Source organism: Centroberyx affinis, unplaced genomic scaffold, assembly GCF_046629955.1.
Source record: "Centroberyx affinis isolate AG114_WGS23_722 - 3 ecotype Tasmania unplaced genomic scaffold, CSIRO-AGI_Caff_v1 ptg000623l_1, whole genome shotgun sequence".
NCBI lineage: Eukaryota > Metazoa > Chordata > Actinopteri > Beryciformes > Berycidae > Centroberyx > Centroberyx affinis.
In genome coordinates, this window is record NW_027279252.1 from 313,049 (window position 1) to 339,084 (window position 26,036).

A 26,036-nucleotide genomic window follows, 5' to 3' on the forward strand; every position below is an offset into this window, starting at 1 on the left:
TTACATGGCAATCTTTCAAATTCACAAATGTTACATTGCACCTCAAGTCGTCCTGAGAGAGAGAGAGGGGGGGGGGGGGGGGGGGTTCAGTGGCAGCACAGGAACAAAAGCTCAGTGAGATTCAAGTGAACCAAACCTTGGGGGAGGCTGCTGCACACATCAAAGTTAAGAGTGGGAAGCTTTGCCAGTAGCTCGGAGGGGAAATTTACTCTAAACAAAAACAATTGCTCCTCCACCATCACACTTCAGGAGATATTCCTGGTGGATTAACTTGTCTGCAAAAAATGTAAGATAAGTAGTTGGTGTTTCAGCGTGCATGAGTAGGGTTTCGAAGGAAAGGGATATTCAGTAGTCCTCAAAATTTTTATTTATTTTAGGGATTTTTTTTTTTTTTTAACCAGGCAGGTCAATTAAGAACAAATTCGTATTTACAATGACGGCCTGGCGAGAGGAAAAAAGGACCTCTTGAAGGGTAAGGGGAAAGGGATAGAGAGAAAAAAAAGTACTAAAGCAAGTAAAAGAGATGAAGCAAGACAAACAAAAAACAATCTAGATAATTAGAGAATTAATGGCTCGCATAAATGACTTTGGAAAATAACAACGAAAATACACTGAAAAAATACAATTCAGAGAGACTGGGTTCTGCTGAATTAAGTAACAGCAGGTTTAAGACTGTGAATCAGCCACAATCAATTTATCCCTGCTACAATGCACAGTGAAAGTCTTTAACATCTTTATGAACACATAATGCCAACATATTATGAATCCACATAGAGCTGTAGAATGACCCCTATCGTAGATTGGACACACACATCAAGATTTTAACTGAATATGGACAAATATGATTGACAGTTTGTCAGGGATTAGTGTTTATGAGACTGACCTTCCACATACTGGCTTCTTTGCCATACACAACAGCCATATTGTCCACCTTGTTCCTCTGAATGTTCAGCCTCTCCGTCTCATTCAGCTCCTCTGCCACAAAGCCCATAAAGGAGTTGTCTGGAGTGTGGGCTGCCAAGGACAAACAAAGCAGTCGGTGATATAGCATTACAAATCAAGTTTCATGTCTCAATCATACCTGTCAACATTGGGCTTTGAAAATGGTTGGTTGACATCGTTTTTCCAACCGTGACCAATACTAAACTCCACCCTAAACCTTGGAAAATGCATGGTTGTTTCCCAACATACTGGTCATGAATGGGAAAATAGTCTCGCAATCAGACGCCAGCAAAAAAAAGCGAAATATCTATATAGATATTTAGCTTTTTTTTGCTGCCGTCTGATCAGGGACGGACTGGGACAAGAAAATGGCCCTGGACTTTTTGACCCAGACCAGCCCACATCCAGCCTGCGAATATTCCACCCTCCCCACCCCCATTGACAGATGAAATCAGTCAGGGATTGCCATTGCCTTGTGGTGAGAGCTCTGCAACTCAGACTGCTGTAATTGTCGAGAATAAAAAGGAGCGGTTTACTATGCCACAGCTTACTCAAGACACAAGACAACACCATGAGTGGTGGCACATGAAAGGGAAATCTACTATAGCCAGGAGATGTCAAGCGGTGAGGAGAAACACAAACATTATTTCCAGTCCATTTTCAAACCCGTGATGAAAGCTGACATCTTGCCGAGTGTCAGGCTTGTGATAACAGCAAGTATTTTCATAACAGCGGGGCTGCCCATGCTCGCTGAGTTAATTGGAAGAGTACACAAACAGCTGAAATTTCTTCTGCCACCAATCTCATCAAATGTGCTGTGAGTGTGTGTGTGTGTGTGTGTGTGTGTGTGTGTGTGTTTTTGTGCCTGTGTGCATGCATATGTGCTGATGTGTGTGGTGTGTGTTTGGCCCGTGGTGCCCGGCCCCCAGTGTGTAGCTCTAGGCATCTGTGCAGGCACAGCTGTTATGAGCGTCTCTGGGTTCTCCTGATCTCTTTCTGCCCCAAAGCCTCGCCTGTGTGGAGCCTAAGGCCCAGACAAGCTCACGCCATTTGTGTGCATGCGTGCGCACATACACACACACCTCCAATACACACATTAAAAAACTTCATGGTTTTGAAATAGAATTATTTATGGAAACATACACTACCAGTCAAAAGCTTGGACACACTACATTTTTCTTTATTTTTACTATTTTCCACATTTTAGAATAATAGTAAAGACATCAAATGGAATTATGCAGTGACCACAAAAGTGTTAAACTTTAACACATAGTTCATTCAATCAGGTGTGTCCAAACCTTTCAATTCAATTCAAACATTTCCTCTATACAGATCCTCAACCTCAGCAAGTCTAAAATGCAAAAATGTACTGCAGTATCAAATCAAAGTCCACATACGGAACATGGTCATGTACTGCTTGCAGTGGAGGTTCCAGTAGCCCCAGTTGGTTCTGTAGCCATGCAGAGTGGCGTACTCCTCATGGTTGTAGGCAGGCTCAGTGCCAAAGGTGTCAATCACTCTAATGTGGCACCTGGGACAAGATAAGAACATGGACTAACATTAGAACAAAGACATCTGTTGCTATCACTTTCAAATAATATAGTCGCATCTGGATGAGAGAGAGAAAGTGAAAAAAACATAAGAAAAAAATCATTCCATTACCTTGTTGCACATCACCTAACAGGTGCACAATAATCATCAGTCTGCAAGTTAACATGCTCCCAGAATTAGACCAAAATGGCAACATAAATGACAAGAGGTAAATCCACATCAAACAATTATCACTTTCTATGAAAAGTCACGTCAAACAATATCGTCATGAGTTATGGGTGCTCATCTCAGCAGCAGAGCAGTCTCTTGTTCTCAGAGTTCTGGCTTGTAAAGTCGTCAGTGGTGATGGATGCTCGTGTTTCCTGCCAGTCGTCCCTGAGCCAGAAGAGCTTAGACAGGCCTCAAGGTGAGAGGAGCGGGGCTTAAATCACAGCCTTGTTTAGAGCCACCACAGGGCCCCCTGCTGGAGCACAGCATATGACACAAGCTAGAAGAACGGGCTGAGCCGAAACCGAGTCAACCACGCGGACCAATGCTGCTCTCCCAAACACACTGTAAGAAGATACAAAACGCTCCCTGTCTCCATTGGATCGGAAATGCTTAAAATTCTCTCTGATATTGTTGAGGTATCATATCAACAGGGAATAGATTGCTTCATCTGCATCAACATAACAACATCATAACTTGTTTTGTGTTGATGTCTCACCTGATCAGACTCAAACAGATAAAGTAGAGTGGATCAAAGAGAAATGAAGCGTTTGGTCTACAGTGAGTAGCTTGAGAGGAGGCAAGACGGTGGTTATATCACCAAACTTTATCAGCACTGAATACTTAGACTGAGGAGGAAATCAATGACTGTAATCTGATCAGTGAAGATTTATCAATACCCTGCACCTCCGATCAGTCTCAGGGGCTGGAGAGGAAATTAAGGTATCAGCGTGTCACTCTGTGACAGTTGAAGTATTGGTCGATCAACTGACCTTGGACAGATGCTGATGGGAATCGACGGAGGCTTTCACTGCTGTGCAGCGGCAGTGCCAGGGCTCAGTTTAAGAGGAATTCAAAAAAGCAGGATGATTGATTGTAAAATGTGTTTAGAGATTTAGAGTAAATCAAAAAGCTGGAGGAAAGCCCCATTCATTGTGAAATGTATACGCCTGCTTCCTAGCTATTTAAGGGGTGTAGCCCTTCTCCTCTTATACATTCAAAGGCAAGAAGGATGAATAGCTGGAGTGAAAACAGACTGCAATGCAGCTCCACATTATAATGTAACAACTGTGTTGCACCCCAGATAATCAACATCTGAAACAGCATTTTCACAGTGCTATCACTTGAAACCTTTGGTTTTCTATTTCTTTCCATTTTTTATTAACATATTTTTCTTATGGTACTGCAGTTTGCATAAAAAGCTGTTTGCATTGTTTTTCCTGTTTGCATAAAAAGATGATTTACTTGTAAAATGCACTGCCTAGCAAGAAATAAAGAACCAAAACTTTCACTGTATGTCATCAAGATGCAGAGCTTGCAGCTGCTCCGTTGATAAAGAGAGGGGGACCAGCTTTGTGGACAGATTAGTTTGTTTGAGCATTTACAATCAAGTGAGCTGTATTTCATAAAATAGCACTATGAACTCTTAACTATGTACTCATGTCAACTCATTCCTTTTCACCAGACTTCAAACTTTCTTGTGTGACAACAAGAGCAGATGTTGGAGTTTGGACATTTAGCTCTGTGGCAGAGGAAGTAACAAACCAGGAGCATGCCATCTTCATGCACTTGGTCCATTGATCACTGTGTGAAGAGGCTACATGGATTCCCCCAATGAGAGCATTTTGCTGATGCACAGTGGAGTTACCGCCCCACTGTCTACCAGCCTATAAGATTAGCCAGTCAATAAACCAATAATCAACTATTTCACCGGCAAATGCAATTACTGGAAACAAAAATGGATGCGACTGACAAATACTGCACTTAGAACTTGGAAGGCAAACAGAAAATGACAGTTTCAGAAAAGAGACAATGAGAGAGAAAGACAGAGGGAGAACAAAATACTGACTTGTGCTTTTTCAGTGAAAGACCCATGTGCTGCTTCATTTGCTGCAGGCCGTGGTAGTCGGTGTAGATGAGGTCAAAGGGCAGAGGTCCTGTCAGAGGGCAGCTTCCCCTTCCTGGAGGAACCCCCAGAAACCTGCACACAGGGAAGATGTGCTTCAGTACACAATTTAGTGACTTGCAAAGCTGAACAATGTGCACAGTGAGATACAATTGCTAGTCCCCAGTAAGAGATGAAGCACAGAAAAAGGTGAAAACAAGTAAATGTAATTCCCGAAGAACGGCTGAATAGCCATCTCATAAAGGAGAAGAGAAAACATTTGGGGAAAATGCCAAACACTGCGGGGACACCGAGGTGCAGCTGCTGTGTCAACTGCTTGAATGGCATCTCAAGTGAGGTACATCTAACATACTGGTAGAAACGACATTTTCACAATTGTTGTGTGCCATTTCGCCCATTTCTATGTGTGCGTGTGTATATGAGAGAGAGAGAGAGAGAGAGAGAGAGAGAGAGAGAGAGAGAGAGAGAGAGAGAGAGAGAGAGAGAGAGAGAGAGAGAGAGAGAGAGAGAGAGAGAGAGAGAGAGAGAGAGAGAGAGAAGAGAAAAATGATACTGATGCTCTCGGCACGCTGATGGCAGAACCATTCAGCCGTACTGCACAGAATTCAACACTACCAGCCAGGGACGTCTCACAGCGGGGAGTCTCCCAATTTGTCCGGCCAACTCTTTCTTTCCGCCACACAAACACACACACACCCTGTGAGAAATGCAACACAATATTTATTCAACCCCGAGAACCCCAGTGTATTTGTTGTTGGATGTTTTGGACAGATACAGAGGGATGGCTACTTTAGACCATTATTTGTGTTGTATCTGCCTTCATCGTGATGCCATCCAGGCACTTACAATGTAGTGGTTTCCCCTCAAGAGCGCCCCAGCCTTTTGCATCTGTGTTTTTCCCCCAAAATATTTTCTCTTTTCCTCTATAAGCTCTCTTACCAGGCATTTGTGGAGAAAAAGAGGAGTATACAGACAAGATGAATGGGTTAAGTGGTGAACGACAAGATCACCATGTATATTATCCTAGTTTTTATTAATGTTATATTTTTTATTGCCCTTGCACACAGGGAACATCTGTGAATGAAAGTTATATTCTTACTATGTTTACCCTGCATAAATGAAGGTTAAGTGTAAGTGCTCTCATTCAGCTCGTATGTCCCATTTGGTTTGCTGTAAAATTCGGAACAGCGTATCTGTCGTCATCAGGAATCATTTGAACCGAAGAAATAAGAGACGACAGTATATGAGAGCCAGTTAAAACAGCTTTATGTTACGATATCAGGAAAGACAGGCGATGCAAATTTGTAGTTTGGTATGAGAAACAGCTCGGCATCAGAGTGCTTTGCTTTTCAGAGTTGGAATCAAGGCAGCACTTTGTTTGAGAAAAATGCAATCAAGCATGTCTGTTTTCATTACAAGAGAAAGTATTGCTTTGTCAAACTTCAGCGGTTCCCTAGTGCCCTGCCACAGTGCGAAAAACAGTGGAAGGTGTAAAAGTAGGTCTGCAGGCATGGCAAATCCTTTCCAAAACGGATCTGTGTAAAGACTGTGTACTAAATGCAATTTATGGGTAGATAATGTGACAAGAAACATTTTGAGGAGGTTTGCAAAAAGCTCTAGTATGGAACATTTTCACAAATACAACAGTACAGGTCTATTGAACCAGTACAGACACATACAGACACACACACCTATGTGAGTGCATTATGGTGTGTACTACCTGATTCCATGTGATTTATAAAAGTAGTAAAGATTTTGTTGTAGCCATCTATCAGTGGTTCTTGTTAACTGAACCCATCAATTACCCATTATGGCCTCACAGAGATTACATGTGGTATGGTAGGTAATATGTACATATAGTATACAGCAGCTGTCTAAGCATATGATACACCACATCACACCTATACTTAATGCATGGCATCCAGGCATATTTATGAAAAATGCTGCGTGAGAGGTAGCAAGGTATTTGTGTGGAAATGACAGCTAACTGCCTCCCATCCAAGCTTTTATGTCCCTGCTTAACAGATAATGGACCCGGCTCTGCAGCTACCACTTAGGCTAAAGACATGATGACAAGAATCCAGTCAAATTGCCCACTCATCACAGTCATCACTGAAAATCGAAGAGTGGGAGATGAAAGAACCAATGACAGGGCACCGTGCGGCGGTTTATAACTTTGTATAGTCAAATTTCATGGTGTCATTTAGCGAGGCAATCTGGGATCTGGAACTACTGTAAATGTCAAACACTGACATCAGTCCTGAAGAAAAACTAGAGCTTCATCTGGGCCTGAAAACTTAAGCAAAACTTGAGCTGGCCCAAACCCAAAGAATATCTGTCTAAACCCAAACTGTATTCTGCCAAAGGTTATAGACTCTGTGAGCCCAGACGGTTTTCTAATGATAAGCTCTACAGATACAATAATTTGTACATTTCTAATTTTAACAATACAAACCCCAGTATCTAAGTGAGAAATTGAGCTTGAGCCTATCCCATCGGGTCCAGCTGGATGCATTTCTGTCCCATCAAGGTTGTGCTTACGTGCCAAGCTCTAATACAACTTAATACAAAACATCTTAAGATAGACCTTACACTGACTCACTTACAAAGTGGCAACATTCAATAAGTAGAAGTGGCTGTCAGAAGGGATAAAAATGCACACGGTACCTGCCTGCCTTTGCTGGAGCAGAGATTTCGAAGGCTGACGGAGCAACAAAACAGACCTCGCAACCAAACTGCTTGCAACAGATTTTTGTGATCAAAGGGGATCATATCAAAAGGGAACATTGTCAAGGCTTTTGTTTTAATGTGACTGACAGCCTCCTCTTACATCAAACAAATGTGACCAATAGCAATGAGAGCGGCTATGTAAATTACATTGCCAACATGGCACAGAAAGTAGCTGAGAAAAGAAAAGGCTGCGTTCGCTCAGTGATGAACACTTCACAATCACGGTAGGTCGGCAAATATGAAAAACTGCACATGCATCATGAAAGAGGAAAGCACTTGCAGTCACACACCCGTGACCCCACTCTCCCTCTTTTTTCTCTCCCTCGCTCTCTCGTGCACAAACACACACACAAATACCTACAAAACAAGAGCCGATCGATCTTGCTTTGGCCGTGGAACGGATTTAGTCAGCACTGCAACCTTGTGGAAACAGGCATGGCAGCCGGTTCCCCTACAGTAGATGGGATAATGAGCAAACAGAGTGTGTCAGCCGACGGTGCTTTAGGCTGCGGTTTCATCAGTCAAACGTACACAGGCCGCCACTTCAATGCTTACACAAACAAAAGAGCTCTTCACCTAAACAGTATTTCAATTCTCCTCATCCGCATCTTGCTCTCATGAATAAATAGATGGCCCCTGTCAAGGAACTTGTACGCAGCCAAACTCCGGAACGATACAATACAGTCGACCTGACTGAAATGAATCTTACGACAGGAACGCTCTGATGCAGTGATCCAACTGCCCTCTGAGTTCACTATTCGAGCACTTCACTTTCACGTAGAACATTTTTTGGTGAGTAGTGTCGTGTTTTACTTTACAAAATATGAGTATGTCAGGATTAATTCCCAGACTGACTGCTGCAAAATAGACCAATTTCCCCCGTTGCAACGGACGGCGTGACAAAGTTGTCTGAAAATGACAATGACATGCATTCAGAGTAAGGCTGTGTGTGTGTGTGTGTGTGTGTGTGTGTGTGTGTGTGTGTGTGTGTGCGGGAGCAAAGGAGCAACAAGCTATTCTCTCACCATGAAAAGCAAAGGCAGTAACTGAACCTCACCAGAGCAAAAGGTCTCTCTTTGGGCAACCGCAGCTTGAATGAAAGCTTTATATCAATGAATACTGCATATCTGAAAACACAATATCTTCTGTTAAATGTCAGTGGCTTCATCTGCACAATCAGGCTTAATGCTGATCTGCACTAATGTGAGCGCAGATGTATTATAGTGACGGAGTTCAGGAGCGTGCGTGACTACATGAGGCACTCCTCGCAGATCCAGTGAAGCTGCTGTTCAGAGATTTAATTGGATATATGCAAATCCATGAAAACTTTAAGAGGAGAGTAAAGGGATTAAATTGCATTTATGGAGCCAAAAAATTAGCAGAGGTGTGCTAATTGGAGCACACATACTTGTATGAGCATGCACAAGCACACACATACATTTGCATATATGCATGCAGACGCGCACACACATCTCTCTCTCTCTAAACAAAAAGACAAAGACACACACGCTCATGAAAGAGGACTCTGGAGGACAAGACCTGTGGTTGACTTGGGAGGGGAGAGAGAAGCTGTGAGAGAGGCGAGAGTAAGAATGGAAGGAAGATTGGTACAAAAGGTTCAAGGCTGGGATAAATTAGCTGAAACCACTTGACAACCGATGTTGGGCACATTTCTCTATTCCACAGCTGGCCACCGGCGCCATGGCAGCTCCCCAGTTGAGGGAGAGACAAAAATAAAGAGCCGGAGAATCAGACGCGGAGAGTGAGAGACTCGGCGCTTGCACTGCATTACTTCTCAGAGGAAAGGGGTGTGTGTCCAACAGTGAGGGGAATTGGCTGAGGCACATGCCCAGGCACGTATGATGGACTGAGGCTGGGGGGAGGTGAGGAGTTTACTAAGGGCTGGAGGGAGACGGGCGAGAAGGCTCACAGTGCGAGGAAAATGACATGGGGAGGGAGGAGTGTCGATGTGTCAGTGTGTGTAAAACCTGCCTGGCAGAGGGAGAGCGGCCCGGCATGCTAATCGACCGCTTGAGACGCCGTGATAGCAGGAGGTCTCTGTTAGGATCAAAACCCCCAACTTTCTCCCAACGGGAACAGCTGATGTGCCATTTTGATGTGGAATATCATTTGCATTTTTTTTTTTTGTCTGGGCTTCTTTTCGTTTGTGCTCTGGCTCATCCTCTTTCTTCTCTGGCTGGATCAGAAAAAGATCGATGGGACTGGAGATGGAGAATAACAGTGAAAACAAATGTGATTATAGCAGAAAAAAGGCATTCCTTTTCTTCGCTTAAGCGCTTCCCCCAGTTTCTTTACCTAACAGCTCATCAAAATCGAGATCACACTATGCAGATGCACATGAAGAACATTCTCTCATATTCTGCATTGGACAGCTGTGTAAAGTTATATAGGGTGGCATACTGTATGCTTAGGAAAACTGGCCACCGCTGCATTTTTAAGCAACCATATGCTCTGAAGCGATCCAAATTAAGGAACATCACCTGAACGAAAGCTGACTGCAGCACAGGGGAAAAGCATTGTACTTTTAACCTCATTTAGCCACCACACTATACGACTCCACTACAGCACTGAAGAGGAATCCCTATCTGTAAATTTATCAGACGGGATTTTATAATGTTATCTCATCGCTGACCTAAACGCTTTGATCAAAATCTTGGCTCTTGACTACAAATTGACAAGTGCTTCTACAAGTGCTGTGCGTTGCAACATATTGTATACCATATGCACACACACACACACACACACACACACACACAGCGGCTATTTTTAACAATGCCGCTGTTTTCGTTTTTCATTTCAAAAGCAGAGAAACAAAGGCACATCAGTGGAAAGGCTGGAGGGTGAGAGTGCATCAGCACTTGCGGGCAGACACAATCCGAGACTGGCAGCATAATAAGCCTCTGAGGGTGATTTGTAGAGTTCTGAGGAAAAACAGCCCCGCTTTTAAGTTTCTTATTCGGCACTCCGGAGTGTCTGCACGCTTATCATTACTTCTACTGTTCGGGCTAGGTTGGCGGATTACAGACGTGTTTGATCCTACCTGACATTTGCCGAATCACTTCTCAGGGCTGCTGATCACACAGAGAATTACATGCAGGTGCTTTTATATCCTTGTGCATGTATGGAGAGAGAGAGTGGAATCACCTGGTGGCTGTGTTAATGTGGGCCCCAAGAAACGCCGGGGGCCGCTCCACAGTGGCCCACTTGACATAATTGATATGGAAAAAGCTCAAAATGGCATTCACATCCTGCGTGTCAAAGCAGAGAACAGAACAGTAGGGGAGAGCCGGGGATATAATAGTGTGTACTGTACAACAATGAAATTATACCAGAGTGAGCGCGTGAGAGAGAGAGAGAAAGGGAGAGAAAGGCAGGCGGAGAGGGAGAGAGAGAGAGTGGGTTTTGAGCAGAAGCATTATGTATGAGAGTGAGGCGTATTCTGTGGGTGGAGGACAGGGTGTCTCTTCCAAAAAAGCATGGTAAGACTGGCTCCTTTAGCTTAGCTGTGGATGACAGTAGTACTAGATGGCAGCGTGTAAGTGCATTACTTCCCCCGTCTGTTGACAGAGCCTGCTGAACCTGACAGGCTGCCACTGCCTCTCCTCTCCTCTCTCCTCCTTTACTTGCCGCTCTCTCCCTCTATCCGCCCTCTCCGCCCTCCTCATCCTCTCGCGTTTCTCTGTTTCCGTCTTCCTCAGGTGTTTGGTGCACCGCGCTCCGTTGCCGGCTAATTGCCCGTGTCGCACCGGGAGGGGACGAGGGGAGATCCCCGAGCGGAAGTGACAGCTGTCTGTGCCGCTCGGCGAGGCGCCCGAGGGCCCCCCACCCCCCCTCCTCAGTGCGCCGCGAGCCACGGTGCTCCCCACAAGAGTGATGTCACAGCCGCTCGAGTCGACCCCCTCAATTAATCTCAGCCCAGACGAGAGATCGAGAGAGAGAGAGCGCTGGAGAGTCGTATCACTTCGCTCCACCTATGCAATTCTTTGTCTCCCGTTCCTCTCCTACTACCACTCTCCCCATCTCCCTCTCTCTCTCTTCCCTTCATGACTCATCTTCCTGTCAAGGCAGATACCCCAGAAGGGATACAGGGTGATATCCCAATTTCACAATGTAACCATGCCTCTTTATGTTACTGCTACAGAATACTGGAAGCAACTATATATGAAGAATGCTTTCAATTTAAAACACAGTGCATACAGGGTAAACAACATACATCTTAGGAAATCATGTAAACTTGTATTCAGTCCTTTCCTCTTATTTTATTAGACCCAAGTGAAGTGAGATCATTTCACTTCTTTCCATAAAATTGTTGTACCAATTTAAACTGTACTGGAAACAAGTGATTAGATCTTGACACATGGGACTCCTGCTATTTCAACATACTGAATGGTCATTTGTTCCGAGGAAAGTAACAATGGATTGGCATCAAGTGAAATTAACTCACCCTGTTGGCATTGTTTTGAAAGAAATAAGATTTGAAAACTGACATGTTAAGATTAGGGTGCGCCGATCTCAGCCACTGATCATAATCGGCGGATGAACGTTCTAAATAGGTCATTGTGATTGGCTGATCGCTGCTTCAACTGTCCGATCAAAAAAACAAAGCAAAAAAAACATGAGAAGACCAGGAAAAAAAGATCTCAATTGGCGAGCGGAGGCTGGCCGATCACCCTGTTAAAAAAATCTGGACTCGACCCCAGAAAACCTGATCAGAGCCTCCCTAGTTAAGATGAATATTTTTTTGCAGTGTGTGGGGAGAGAAAAGAAGGACGTCTAATGAGTTTCTTCCCCTTTGTTCAAATATATCAGCAGAGATATGGCAGGGCAGCTTAGTGGAGCATCTGCAGGGTAAGTAAGCCAGGAGCTTACTGGAGAGAAAAGACTCTGGCTGAACAAGGGATGTGTGAGCATAACTGATTTGTCTGAAAAGGAGAGCGAGAGCAAGAGCCAGCCAGAAGTCTGAGTGACTACTCAATGGAGCCACCAGAGAGAATGGACGTTGCCAATTACAGGCAATTATGTGATGCGATCCAACTGCTTGGCTTCCACTGTAACTAAGCACCGGGTGTGGCTAATCTTTCCATCGGACAAAACGCTAAACAACAATATCAGCAATCCTGTCCACGGAAAAATCCAATCCAATCCAATGATATTAAGCTGTGTTTCCTGGGCCTGGGTGTGGAAGAGAGGAGTAGGAAATGTAAATAGATACAAGCCTGGGGGGAAGCTGTGGGAGCGCAACCCACATAACGATCTGTCAATTTAATAGCGTGTGGGAGACTGAGTGAGGGATGGAGAGAAATGTTCCCTTTTGCTATTCATTAATAGTCACGGAGGAGGGATTTATGGATGTTCGGCATCTGTCATTTACTGGCCAATTTAAGGAGATAAGGTCATAAAAAAAGAGTGGAATATGTACACTGGGTCCCGTTCTGTACGGCTGTGAGCACAGAGGGAATATGGGCCGAGTCTGATAAATCCAATTGGCTTCAATTTCAGGCCTCCATTATATTTTCTCTAAGGCTGAACATTCCATTTCCTGATGAATGGCGACCAATACGGGTCTAATGGTATGCCACTGCACATTTATATAGACGCACATAACTATAAAATCTCAACTCTCAGTGCCTCTCTCTTTACACTCAGAAACACACACACACAAATGCATGCACGCACACACAGATTTTAACCTTGGTCCACATTTCTTTGCAGTGTCTGCGAGCCTCTGTCGGATTCCCCTGCAATTTTCAAAACATTTCTGATGCCGTTCCCAATGGAGAGGCACTGCAGCGATTCAATACGCCGTGACACCAATTAGTGGGGTAAATAATAGCACGGGGCGGCAGAGGCAGTCCCACCGCGGCGTCCTTCTCCCACATCGCTGATCTCCCTAGTCTGCTCTTATCAAAGCCGCTTTTCTTCACACGCTGAAATTTAAGATCAAAGTGCAGCTCTGGCTCGTCAATGCCCTTGCCTCTTCCCCACAGCGATGAATACTGTGCTCAATAACAAGGGACACATCATCGCCGACCTCTTCCGTTCCAGCGTTGCGTCAGCCGGCGGTGGAAAATAATCGACAAACAAGGCTGGTCTTAAACGCTGTAATTTTTCTGGCCGGCCGGCGTGAAGCAGGAGGAGTTTTGAGAGATCACGGTGTCGAAAATGGCAGAAGCAGGATTGGATCACAACGGACATTTAGGGGCATTTACTCTCAGATTGATCGATCCGCTTTCTGAACTCTTCCTGTCGCACCTCGCCAGTGTGAGAATCAATAGCCTTATCTTTTCAGATGAAACCAACCCTGTGTGTGTGTGTGTGTGTGTGTGTGTGTGTGTGTGTGCCTGTGCATGCGCCAGTGTCCATTGGCATATGCACTTATGTTTGTGATGCCCAGCCAGCCAGAAGCCCGTTATCGTTCTGGAGTCGGCGAGCTGTGGCAGGAAGGAGGCGCGCGAACTGTAGAGATGCTGTCAAGCCCTCAGGCTCACACAGCGGTCCGCGGGGAGGAGAGATAGCTTATCTGTGTGTGGCCAAATGTGAACGAGAACAGTGTGTGGGCAACGGCGCTCAGACTGAGGCGCTGATCGGTCGCGGAGCATCCGACTGTACGCGAATGGAGCGTTTAGGATGAACAATCAAGTACTCACACACGCTAGATATGCTGAAGAAGTGGTGATGATGGTTTGCACATTCGCAGAGCAACAGATACGCTTCCTACACTCATGCCCCAAAGCAGCTCATTTGGAATATATGGTGTGGATGGGAGGAAAAGCCTGGAATATCAGTATCATACACTGAATGCAGTTCTGCCTATAGCTCTCCATGGTGCTTGAAAATAATATGAGAGAGTAACAGGATCAGAGAGGAATAAGTGGAACCAGAACTTACCCCTGCAGCTCCTTGAGAGACACGGAGATCTTGAGGTTGTGTCCCAGCACATGGAGGGCGGTGAGGATGTCGGCCCATTGGACCATCTCACCCAGAGGACCCCCCTTCAGCACCTTGGGACTGAACACATCCCCAGACTCCTCTGTCAGAAAGCCCACGTGGACCAGTATCTGGACGGGGAAGAAACCACAAGAAAGAAAACACAGTGGAACAGAAGAAAGGAGTGGAGTGCAGCACAGTGTGGTGTTTTGTTATTGCAATTTACACATTTTGTGTTCCATCATTTCCACATTGTTATTGCACAGAACAAGCCATTATTTCCATCAATTTCTTTGGTTTGTTTTATTTTTTCTCTTCAAATAATCTCCAGTCCCCCATGGTGAATAATTTGTGAAAGTAATTTTCGCAAACACTTCAAAAGGTCCACATATACTTCAATGAATAAATTCAGATATTCTGCACGGATCAATGATGTCAAAGATTAAATATAATTGACTATATAATGAATGTGAGAAAGCATAATCACAGCATAGTTGCACCAAAGCAACTCCCAGGAAATACAATCAAGTGTGCACAGAGTTGAAATGAAAATTGACCTGCTGAGGGCTAATTGATATGCAGAATGGTACAAGACCAATTTAATTGCCGATGGGAGAGGATGGAATTTCCAGGCTGTTAAATGTGTAATGAAATTAGATTGTGCAATTTCTCAACAGATGGCAGCCCTCAATTTTCCCTCAATTACTTTTGTCTTGAAAACCTCTCAAAGGCTATTCTGCTCCTCAACTAGACCATACTCACACACTTACTCCTTACTGTGTATATTAGTGAGTGAGTGAGTGAGTGAGTGAGTGAGTAGGAAAAGAGAAGACGCAAGACTTTCAGACAACACTGCTTTCTTAATGTTCAGCTGCAATGCATAGTGTTGGTACAATGAAAACCATGTATGAACAACTAGCATGTCAGAAGGCTCCTAATAGCATAATTAGACTTAAGTAAGTAAATGTATGGATCATCTCAACCTGCCTAATTCATTCTGGATACAAGCAAGTCACCGTGTTCAAGTCACTGTGCTGCCAACGAGAGTACGACTTGAGATGGGGTACAAGCGTCACATCACCACCTAATCATTCATAGCTACTGCAAACATCCCATGGATACAGTGCAAAGAGTATTAGAAGGTAAAGTAGGAGCTGAATATGGGTTCTGCACTCTAGCGCTGAATGCACAGTACACACTAAGAGAGTGGAGGCGGGTATAACAGCGAGACAGGTGGGACAGACTGCTGTCCAGTTTTGCCCGGTCTTCCGTAAAACATCGCCCCTCTTCTGTCTATTTCTGGCGGAAGATTATCAGCCGCTTTCACAGAAGCCCGCGGCCGTTCCTCCCCGTCTGTTTTCTCAACAGCGCTCCGTGTCTCGGTGGTGGAAGCCAAGCCCGAGGGGTCCGGTTAATGGACAGCAACCATTACTGTCAAACACACCGTTACAATGAACAAAGCCCTCTGCCCAGCTGGGAGCATGAACAAGGAGCATGCATTTGGGAAAGGATGTTATGTTATGTTATTGGCAGAACGGGCTTTGATTTATGCAACTGAATGGCTCTCTGAAGATGGGCCAGTGAAAGAAACTGGTTTATGCACATTTAAAAAAACATGGAAGAAGACCAGGATTCTGTTGGCCCGATTCCAAAAAGCAAAGCAATACAAACGAGCTTCTATCACTCACCACGTCTCATTTTCATATACTGCACGCTTTTGAAGTGCCAAGCCACTTTTCAACTAGAGAAGGATTTGTGGAGAGCTGTCCACACCGTGAATACTGTGGGTATTAAAAAACACTGCAGTAAATCTGATCCATCCAAGACTGCACTCCAGACTGCCAGTTCACTGTAGAGAGCGAATCCATAACAGCACTGTGCTACTTTAATATTAAGATACGTACAAACACACACATCATTTGACATACAAGCATGCTTATAACGGGGTCAGAAATGAACGGGGGCTTGGAGAAAAGATGCCCCTGAAACTTGAAATGCCCCCAATAATCAAGATTACCATTTTTTGCATTTCACCCTGTTCACATTATATTTGAGTTGTCAAGTAATCATGTGTCAATGCGACTACTGTCCCCCATGGGCCACCAAATGTGATTTGTGGGAGCCTATGGCCGGGCGATTTCTATCAAGGCGTTCTGGGCCAGAAAAATGGAGCAGTTTTTGATCAGAAAACAGCCGAGTACAAAGCCCAAAGTAGTCGAAAATGTTGGCACCCCGCAGCCAGTGGTAGAAGACACAAACCACTGTGTCAAGAGAAAATAAAACAACCAATACAACAAAAAACTCTGCAATCGAGGGGTGGAGGATGGACTGGTTAGGGACAGATAGGGAAGAAAACGGCACCATCCTCTTCTGTAAGGCCTGCTGTGAGTTTCCAGCAGAGGGACAGAAGTGTGGGATGTGTGGTATAGTATCTATTTGCCAATGTGCAATGCAAATGTTTAAAAAAAAAACAACCCTGAAAAGGACTAAACTGTCCCTAAAAATCAGATCAAGGGGGCAAAAAATGCCCTCTGAAAAAAAGTTAATTTCTTACTCTGTACTCTGTACTCTGTACATAGACACACACACACACACACACACACACCTACACACACACACACACACACACACACACCTACACACACACACACACACACACACACACACACTCTCTCCCAGGTTAATTCCTGACAATTTATGGTATCACATAAAGGTTCTTAACCCAAAGTGTAAGCCAGGGGGGAATCTAATGTCACTGCCATTTCATCAGAGGATTATTCCAGCATGCAGCACTCTCTGGCACTTCGTGGAAATGTCCCTGTAAATGTCAGTGGTTAAAGTGCACTAAAGCCAATCAATGCCAGCCATGCTATGCTGATAAGAGTCACTCTCCATCATTATCTGCTTTTGTCTTATGGCTGTAACTCAGAATACTGCGATTCTCGCTGAGTGGCTCAAAATTAAAAAAAAATGTTAGTCCAATAAAATGTCACAGCTGTTCTGTTAACTCAGTAGCCTGGCATGTGGGCATGAAAAGAATCTGTAGGTTTGTGTATAAATGTTTGATCCAAAACATCCTGTGTTAGCCAAGCTTCTTCTTTTTTTTAACAGCCTAAACAGATGGCCTTAAAATCAAATTAGGATCTCAGAAATATTTTCCCAGAGCCACAGGAGAGTATCTCATACTCAAGTGTCTTGAAAGTAAATCTGCTGGCACTGAGAGGAGCACTTGTACTGGCTGAACATTTGCAATTTAGTCCAACCACAACACTTTGAGAAGATGTAACCAAAACACAGACTCGCTCTCTCATCTCACACTTTCATCCTCCAGCGTGTGCACATATGTGGAAGTCTCCGCACTTACCGTCTTTTGCTCTCTCCATTGGCCGCGGAGCCTGTCGTCCAGCCGCCGAGCGGCAGAGGCCCACTGTGCCGCCAGCCTGCGCATGCGTCTCTTCATGAAGCTCAGGGATTCCTTCCCGGTGCCCACCTGCTCCAGCAGAGTCCCCATGTCCGAGTGGAAGACAGCCTGCAGCACAGGAGCGGCAAAAAATATCACCGGAACGGGTCATAAAAATCATTAGTTAGAGTCATAAATATAGAGAACTTCTGATCTGGCCTCACAGGAGTCCATTTCCATTCCTCTCTGTTGAACTTTTCATCACGTCGACATTCTACACTGGAGAATACCGAAACTCCCGGGCAGACCGGCATTCAGGCAGGATTTACACTGAACTTGGCCTGAAGCGGATAGTAGGTAGCTGTGCTGGTAGGGATACTACAAGACAGCTGTGGAGCAGACATTTTAATATGATTCTACACAAGTGGCACAATTTTTTGAGCTGAGTGGAGGTGGCTAATATTGTACAGAGCTGAGATCTCCCTGTCACATCCTGTTATATGCTAGTGCCCCGGGGCCGGGCCTCTCAGACAGGCTGCCTGAGGGATTCCTGGATCATCCACATAAATAGTCTGCTCTCATTTTGCTTCTGCTCCCCCCCCCCGCTATAATCGCTGCATTACAGCACAATACCAGCAAGCGAGCGCTAATTAATGGTATAAGTGCATGGGGAGCACAGACGACTTATAAACAGCACATACAGATGAAGAGAATCTGATACACAAACTTTCTCTCTCTCTCTCTCTTACTCTCTTTCATAAACACACACAAGCACGCACACACTACACGAAACCCGAGACGCTCTCAAAGACAAAATCAATATGCGGAGCTATACTGTACTCTCCACAATGCCGGTGAATTATTGTTCTCAAGAGCAACTTGTGTGTGCCACAGCAAAATGCAGAGTACCCAGGGGAAGTCTTGGGATTAGCCTCAGTGAATACAGGCGGTCAATTAGAACACAAGGCAGAGCTGCAGAGTGAATTCACATCAGGGCCTGCTTGTGCCGGCCCTACGGCGCTCTGGGGAGCAGTAGGGAGGAAGGGACAGAGGCGAAGTGGGGAGGGAAAGAGAAAGGGAAGAGGGAGGGAGGGAGGACCTGGTGGAGAGACTGTAACTAGAATACATTCAGCTGTTGAGGCTGCAAATAAATAAAATGATACAGGAAGGCAAACAGCAATGGCAATGTTTCAAGAGGGAGAATGACAGCTAGCGCCCTGTGAGTGACAGCGCAGCGCAGCCAGTCTCCCAGGAGACTTAATGACAGATAAAAAAAACCAAGCAGCCAGCGATTCTGTTGGGAAATAATGGGAGGATGAAATGACAAATATTGTGCTTGTACTTGGACAGCAGGTCCAAAGCATCCTGTGGAGTCAAGGTTTGCAAAATGTGGCACCACATACTACTGTAGTTGTTCAGCATCCATCCTGTGCCTGTAAAAATTAAAGTAAACGATATGGAATGGGCTGCCTTACCTGTTTCTTGGGTGGAGGCTTGAAGGTGGGTGTAGCGGTCTGGTTCCTCCAGGCCAGCGGGGGGCAGAACCACTCCACCTCGCTCAGGTAGATAAGGAAAGAGCAGTCAGAGCCGTCCACACCGTAAAAGGCGTAGCAGGGGTCCGAGGTCCAGCGGGCACGCATCCACTGGAAGGCGAAGTTTTGAAGACTCAATCTGTTCTCTCTCAAAAATGTGTAGTGTATATTTAGGGTACGCATAAATGTGACTGGTAAACAGCAAACTGTCACATTTGACTGAAGATATACAGTATAAAGGGCTTATGGGAGGGGGGGTTTACATGTCCATCCCTTGTGTTGTCTCATTAAATTGAAGCTGGCTGAAGTTGATCATAAGGTGACAGTACAGCCCGAGCGGACGGTGCAGTCACCATCATTATTCACTCTCTACATCTCTGACTTCAGATTCAACTCTGGGTCATGCCACCTCCAGAAGGTCTGTGATGACTCCTCTATTATGGGATGCATCAGTGGCTTCGATTACATGCATGGAGTAACCTGGCTATTGGCCACGTTAATTAGGTTTTATTCCGGTTAATCTGATTCTGTGAACATTTGATACCCTGGTATCAAGTATCCCTGTTGCCATGAATGAACCAACTGAGAGAATATTCCTGTCCACCTGTGGTTTCCCGCCCACAGCTAGAAGAGTCCGCCAGCAAAACAATATGAAAAAGTGCAGCTGCCAGCTCTCCTCCCCTCTTTGACTGAGCATTACTAGGTTACATTTAATACAGGGGAAACAACTGATGATCCCAATAGTAATACTAAGTACTGCGCAACACCATGATTTTTTGTTGTTTGCCCATTACGCTGTGCCAGTCTGAGCTTGCCCAGACAGTGAAAACCAAAAATGAAAGGAGTTAGATGTTTACATGCCACAGTAATCTGTAATAGCTCACAAGCCCATGTCTCAAAGGACTATGTAAACATAGCCAGTGAGGGCAAGGAGGAGGCGTTAAGGTGCAGAGCTTTGTCGAGCGGTGCAAGGAGAACCACCTGCAGCTCAGTGTCAGTAAGACGAAGGAGCTGGTAGTCAGCGGCTTCTTGCTACATTGGAAGTCCACTGTCACCATCCAGGGTGAGGAGATGGAGGTGGCTCAGTCCTATAAGCACCTGTGGGTGCATATCGACTGATCCGACAACATGGAGGCACTGTGCAAGATAGGGCAGAGTACGCTGTTCTTGTTGAGGAGGCTCAGGTCTTTCAACGTATGCAACAGACTACTCTACATGTTCTGTCAATCTCTTGTGGCCGGTGTACTGTTCCTTGTGGTAGTGTGCTGGGGAGGCAGCACTGAAGTGGGTGAGGCAGACAGGATAAACAACTGTTGACAAAGGCTGGCTCTGTTGTTGAGTGCCTGCACTGCCCATACAATCTATCCTAGAATACTTTTCACATTCCTACGCTCCGGACTAATATACAGTACACCGCTTCTGATCTATACATATAGCAGTTCATCCATACATTCATGAATCGGGACATAGCACTGGATGCCATCCATAAATATGTTCTGATTATAACAGTAATAAGAACAGACAACAATGCACATGCGTCTTGCACATGTCACTTTTCATGTACATTATGGTGCCTCCATCCGTCTTTGATATGGTGCACAGTGCACATATCCAAATCTGCACTTTCTGTACATGTATTCTACAGTGTTCTACAGTGTGCATATTGGTTCTATGACTGTTTTTATGTCTACAAAGCTAGACACTTACATATGCAGACATGTTGATGACAATGTGAATACAAGCACATTTTGCACATCCTGTATTGCATATATGCTGTAGTTTCACAGATATTTTCTTCATATTGAGAATCACTAAAGCTTCATCTTATCTTATATAAAACTAATGTTGCAGCAAGGCGAGTCACCAAGAGCAAAAGGACAGAGAGGGATTTTTGGAGTCTGTGTGAAATTGTTTGGACTTAAGTAAGATTTGAAGACTTACATCCACCTTGCTGGGGCAGTCGGGATAACGGGGATCTTTGGGAATCCCACATTGTCCTAACGTTCCATCCCTAACTGGAGAAAAGAGAAAATGCAGGGCAATTTTGTCAAAGCCTATGCACAAACTCATCAAAACACCACACATCAGACAACAGCACAAATGCATTATTTTGACTTTTTCTGACAGTAAATAGACACTATAGATAAAAACAAAGAGGCATGGCTAGGTGGAAAAATTATGCACTCATTTCCCTCTTGTAGAATCATAACCAAATGTTGTTGTATGTATGTTTTATCTATTTTGTAGTTTTGGTTTCCCGTCATGATATTATCCATGTCAACCTTTGCATATGGCCCATGTGTATCTATATCATTGTCATGAAATTGCATTGCATCAGAGTTGATATAAGACATTATTTTGCTCTGCAAAACTCAGCTCAGTAACACTGGTATAAAGATAGAATAATCACTGCAACTGGACCTCCCAATAGGCCAAAGGACTAAACGGGGTTAATACTAACGGATCTAGTCTTGACAATTCTTCCCTGGGCATTAAGTCCCTTTGTATTTAGCATTAGAACATAACTCCTCCTGCCTTAGGGATGAACACAGATGCATTAGACAGGCTGTAGGGTTAGCTAACAAGCTCATCTAAAAGCCTGGCCTCCCCTACTGAGTGGCTGAGATTCTGCTCAGACCCACTCACTGGATAGACTGCACTACATGGGTGTGATTAATAAAATCATCATTAGATTTTTCCTTTTCCTCGCTCCCCTTTCCTTCTCTTCCGCACTTTCCTGCTTCTTTCTGTTGCTCGGCTCACTCCCTCTCCCCTTCCTTTTGCTCTTTCTGCTTCTCCCCTCCTCCTCTCGCTTTTCCTTCCTTCCTTCTCCTTGAAGCCCAATGCTTGTCAGCCTAATTAAAGGAGCAGTTGCTGCTCTTCCACCAGCATGCTGCCAAGCATCGAAAAGCACAATCACAGATAAATAATTGCCAGCTATTCTGTTTGATTACCATGATAACGACAGACATCTCACTATAATAAGTGTTATCGCCTGGCAGTGTCAAAACGAGCCCAGGTTAAGATTAGCCACTCTGGCAGCATTACTTAACAGACATTTTGACAATGGACAAAATGTCTTTTTCGCTTTCAAAGACACATTCTAATGTGGCAGTGTGATGAATTATATCCTGTTATAAAGAGCAATATACTGAATACTTCAGCTCTGTCTAAAGCAGAAAAGTACCAAAATGAATTGTGCTCTTTGAATTCTATTTTGTTTAAGTGCCCAATAAAGAAATTGAGAGTGAAGGCTAATAGAGAAAGCTGACAGCCCCGGATCCCATTAACTAGAGGGTAATTAATCAGCGAGCCTTAAACATCCTGTAGTCGCGTGGTTATGATAAGGCAGCAACAATGGACTGCTGTGTTGTGGTGCGCTGGAACTCCTGCAGCCTGACAGCGAATAGAGCCTTGCTATTTGAACGGGTAATGTGGCGTAAATAATGTCTGTCATGTTCTATATGATCAACCAGCAAGTGCAAGTCAGGCATAAACTGGTGCATTCAGCTGTAGCTCTGGATTCAGGCTAAAGAGTCCGGTTTATGCGAGCAGGGAAGAGGAGGAAGGTGTGTGTGTCTTTGGATTAAATGGGCTTGAAATGGACCGGGCTTCAGCTTAAGTCCTACAGCTATAGGTGGCATTCTCCAGCAGTGTGAGTGGGCAGGCTGTGTGTGTGTGTGTGTGTGTGTGTGTGTGTGTGTGTGTGTGTGTGTGTGTGTGTTTGTGTTTGTGTTTGTGTTTGTGTGTGTGTGTGTGTGTGTGTGTGTGTGTGTGTGTGTGTGTGTGTGTATGTGCGTCTGTTTTAAACCCTACCTCTGTTGCTGGCAATGCTGCGCTGTAGGATCTGCTCCACCCTCACTGCCATATCCGACATGTTCTGGGCTATAGCCTGAATCCGCTCCACTAGCCCTATAGGCTGGATCCTGATCAGGCAGATGCACACACACACACACACACACACACACACACACACAAAATAAAATAACCAAAATGTCTAAAAATATTCCAGCAATAACCATCTTGTAATGACCTAAATTCATTTCAAACTGTACTCAAACCCCTTCAAAAGAAAGGGGGCACTATATATTTTTTCATTGCTTCCTTCCATCCAACGGTATTTGGTTTTTTTTGCCACCCTTGACAATGAGGTTGAAGAAGCAGAAGAAATGCTAATTGTGTAGAACTTGAAGCGTGAAATAGAAAAAGCTTTTAAACACTGACAGACAATTTATTTGTTGAGATAAAAAAGTGACTCAGCATATTAAAGTGGGTCCCTGGGAGAAATAAGAACAGAGGACAATTAGGTTGTTAGCAAATGTGTTTCGCTGCACTTGACTTCTGTGGCTTGAAAGCTGTGTTGGCAAAATAATCAAGAGCCAAGATATATGATGGAGAGAGATATATGGGGAGAGAGAGAGAGAGAGAGAGAGACAGAGAGTGTGTGTTACAGAAACATGTTGCAGCTGTTACAGTTCAGGAGAAGCTTATTGCTGACAATCTGTAACATGTCTGAGCCTATTAGAGCAACAGCAAAAGCTGTGAAACTTTTTCAGTCCAGGACCCAAATGTAATTTCACCCTGGAACTCAGGCTTATCAAAACATATAGCGACTCTTGTTATGTGAGGGTCTCACCAGAAACAAGCCCATGACCCATTTTGGAAACCAAGCCATGGTGTAAGAAACTATTTTACAAAGTACAAACACCAAAGCAGCAAGCATATCTCTCCAAATTTTATCTTTCCAAGCAACAAAGAGCTTTCAAAGGAAAGAGGGCGGATGCTTTAGTATTAGCCGTAACGCCATTGGAATGTGTTGCAGCCGACTGCATTAATGGCAAATGGATTCATGCAATGAATTATGAAAGATTCTTGGGAAAGAAGACCTCAGCAAATGAATGAGTTCCAAGTCAATTAGAGTCAGTTAAAAGTCAGGTTGTTTTCCTTCATGCTTTTAGATCACAAAAACGTCTATGCAGGAGGATTTGAGCATCTGACATGCAACAACTAAAGAGAAACACAAATCTTTGAACTTTCGCACATGAACACATGACTTTTATGTAGGTATACTGCCTAGATCATAATCCACCATCTTTACATATTAGCTACCATAACTACACACGCTGCTTTACATTAAAATAAATATGTAAATGAACAGTCTCAATGAACTGTCTTGTTATATAGTAGTATTTCTGGTATTTCTATCACTCATGCAGGAACCCTGATGATAATGTGAAATATCACTGCAGTCAGTGAGCCGAGAAAAAATAATGGAATGGTGTTCTGAACTGGATGCAAATCCAACAGTCGAACTCTGTCATTTCATTGAGGCAGTGTGTGTGTGTGTGTGTGTGTGTGTGTGTAAATGTGTGTGTCAGGGGAAAGCAACGCAATTGTGCATATGTGCATAACTTTACATAATCCTGAACTCAAATTTAATTTTACCATGTAGTGCCCTGGGGGCAAGTGGTAGCCATAATCTCCCTTTAGCGCCCTTAGGCCAGCAGGTCAGAATAAATGCCAATTACACACACACACACACACCACTGACAAAAATGCAGTAGCACAGACACACACTCCTGGTCTCACATAGAACCACCCAATATTTACATTGCTGGGATTCCGGCCCAGGAGAGGCTATCAAGTATTAAAGAGCAAAAGGCCAGTCTAATTACTTTTTCAACAATATACCAGGTGGGCAAAGATTTCCCTGGCTGATGCTCTCACACTAGTCTCTAGGCTCACTCCTGCCCCCCCAAGCCATACTGACTTTTTAATCACCTGAGCGGGGTAAAATGAAGCCAGGAAATACTGTGAGAAATATTAGCACCATTAAGTTGGCTTTAAAACTATTTGCTCTTTTTTTCCCACTGTAACATTTAAGGTTCAGCCCCTGAGAGGCCAATTAAACCATTGTTAGACTAACATGACTAAGAGTTTTTGCACAGGGCATTTTGTAGAGAAAATTCAATTCTAGGGGCATAAAATCAAAACGCAGGCAAACATAATAATATGCACAGTTTTGGCCGGGGTACAACAAATATTATCCCTTGGGCTTCTGGAAAATAGGAATCATGTCAGGTGAGCGGTTGTCGTTCTCCTGTCATTGTTCATTCTGTGCAGTCGGAGCAGTTGTATATGTAGCGGCCGGCAACATTATAACTGGCAAATATTATCACAATTACTTTTACTGTATCATGGAAAGTTATAACATTTTTGGCTGCTACAAGGTAGGCTTTCTTGCACTGGATTTGGGAGGAGATGTGTCCAGGCTGTGAGGAAGAGTCAGGCAGGCGATGTGAGTGGCAGTGATGTCCAGGAGGGATGTGGACAGCAGAGGCAGAAACAGGCAGACTGCTGCAGGAGGGAGCCTCTCTTCTCAAACCCTGAGCGGGAGCGAGTATGAGAAAAGGTCTGTTGCCATGGCGACCGCAGAGCACACTACTCTGGGATGGCAGCTTCAACTTGTCCAGCAAGACCCCCCCCACCCACCCACCCCCACCCCCCCTCCTTCCACCACCCCCTCTCCTCCTCCTCTTCTTTTCTGACAGTCTGCTTCATTTCTATCCAGGGAAGGGGATGGGGTTTATTCCAACGCATATCATCTTCCTCAACACAAGGTTACATGGCAAGGGTCTCTTTTCACTGCATGCTGGGGCATCGCGGCCTCTTCAGCTGGGATGCCCCAGGGCTCCGCACTTGGCCCTCTTCCCTTCTTCCCTTCTTCACACTAAATCCCTCAACTCTTCATGAACTCCCATGATTTTTCTTACCATTGCTGTGCTTATGAAATTCAACTGTAGGCAACATTTCTTTTCCT

At 44.5% G+C, this 26,036-nt stretch overlaps 1 protein-coding gene across 2 annotated transcripts in view; it reads right to left on the bottom strand.

The window, feature by feature from the left end:
* LOC139643552 (alpha-1,6-mannosylglycoprotein 6-beta-N-acetylglucosaminyltransferase B-like) overlaps window positions 1–26,036 on the bottom strand; it is a 51,594-nt gene that overhangs the window by 12,090 nt on the left and 13,468 nt on the right. For both annotated transcript variants that reach the window (XM_071518723.1, XM_071518724.1), the window contains exons 4-11: window positions 23,033–23,142; window positions 21,158–21,231; window positions 19,160–19,327; window positions 17,649–17,813; window positions 14,246–14,415; window positions 4,550–4,681; window positions 2,340–2,473; window positions 884–1,014 (exon numbers count right to left, since the gene is read on the bottom strand). In XM_071518723.1, coding sequence (XP_071374824.1) covers window positions 884–1,014; window positions 2,340–2,473; window positions 4,550–4,681; window positions 14,246–14,415; window positions 17,649–17,813; window positions 19,160–19,327; window positions 21,158–21,231; window positions 23,033–23,142 — 1,084 coding nt within the window. The remainder of the gene's footprint in view (window positions 1–883; window positions 1,015–2,339; window positions 2,474–4,549; window positions 4,682–14,245; window positions 14,416–17,648; window positions 17,814–19,159; window positions 19,328–21,157; window positions 21,232–23,032; window positions 23,143–26,036) is intronic.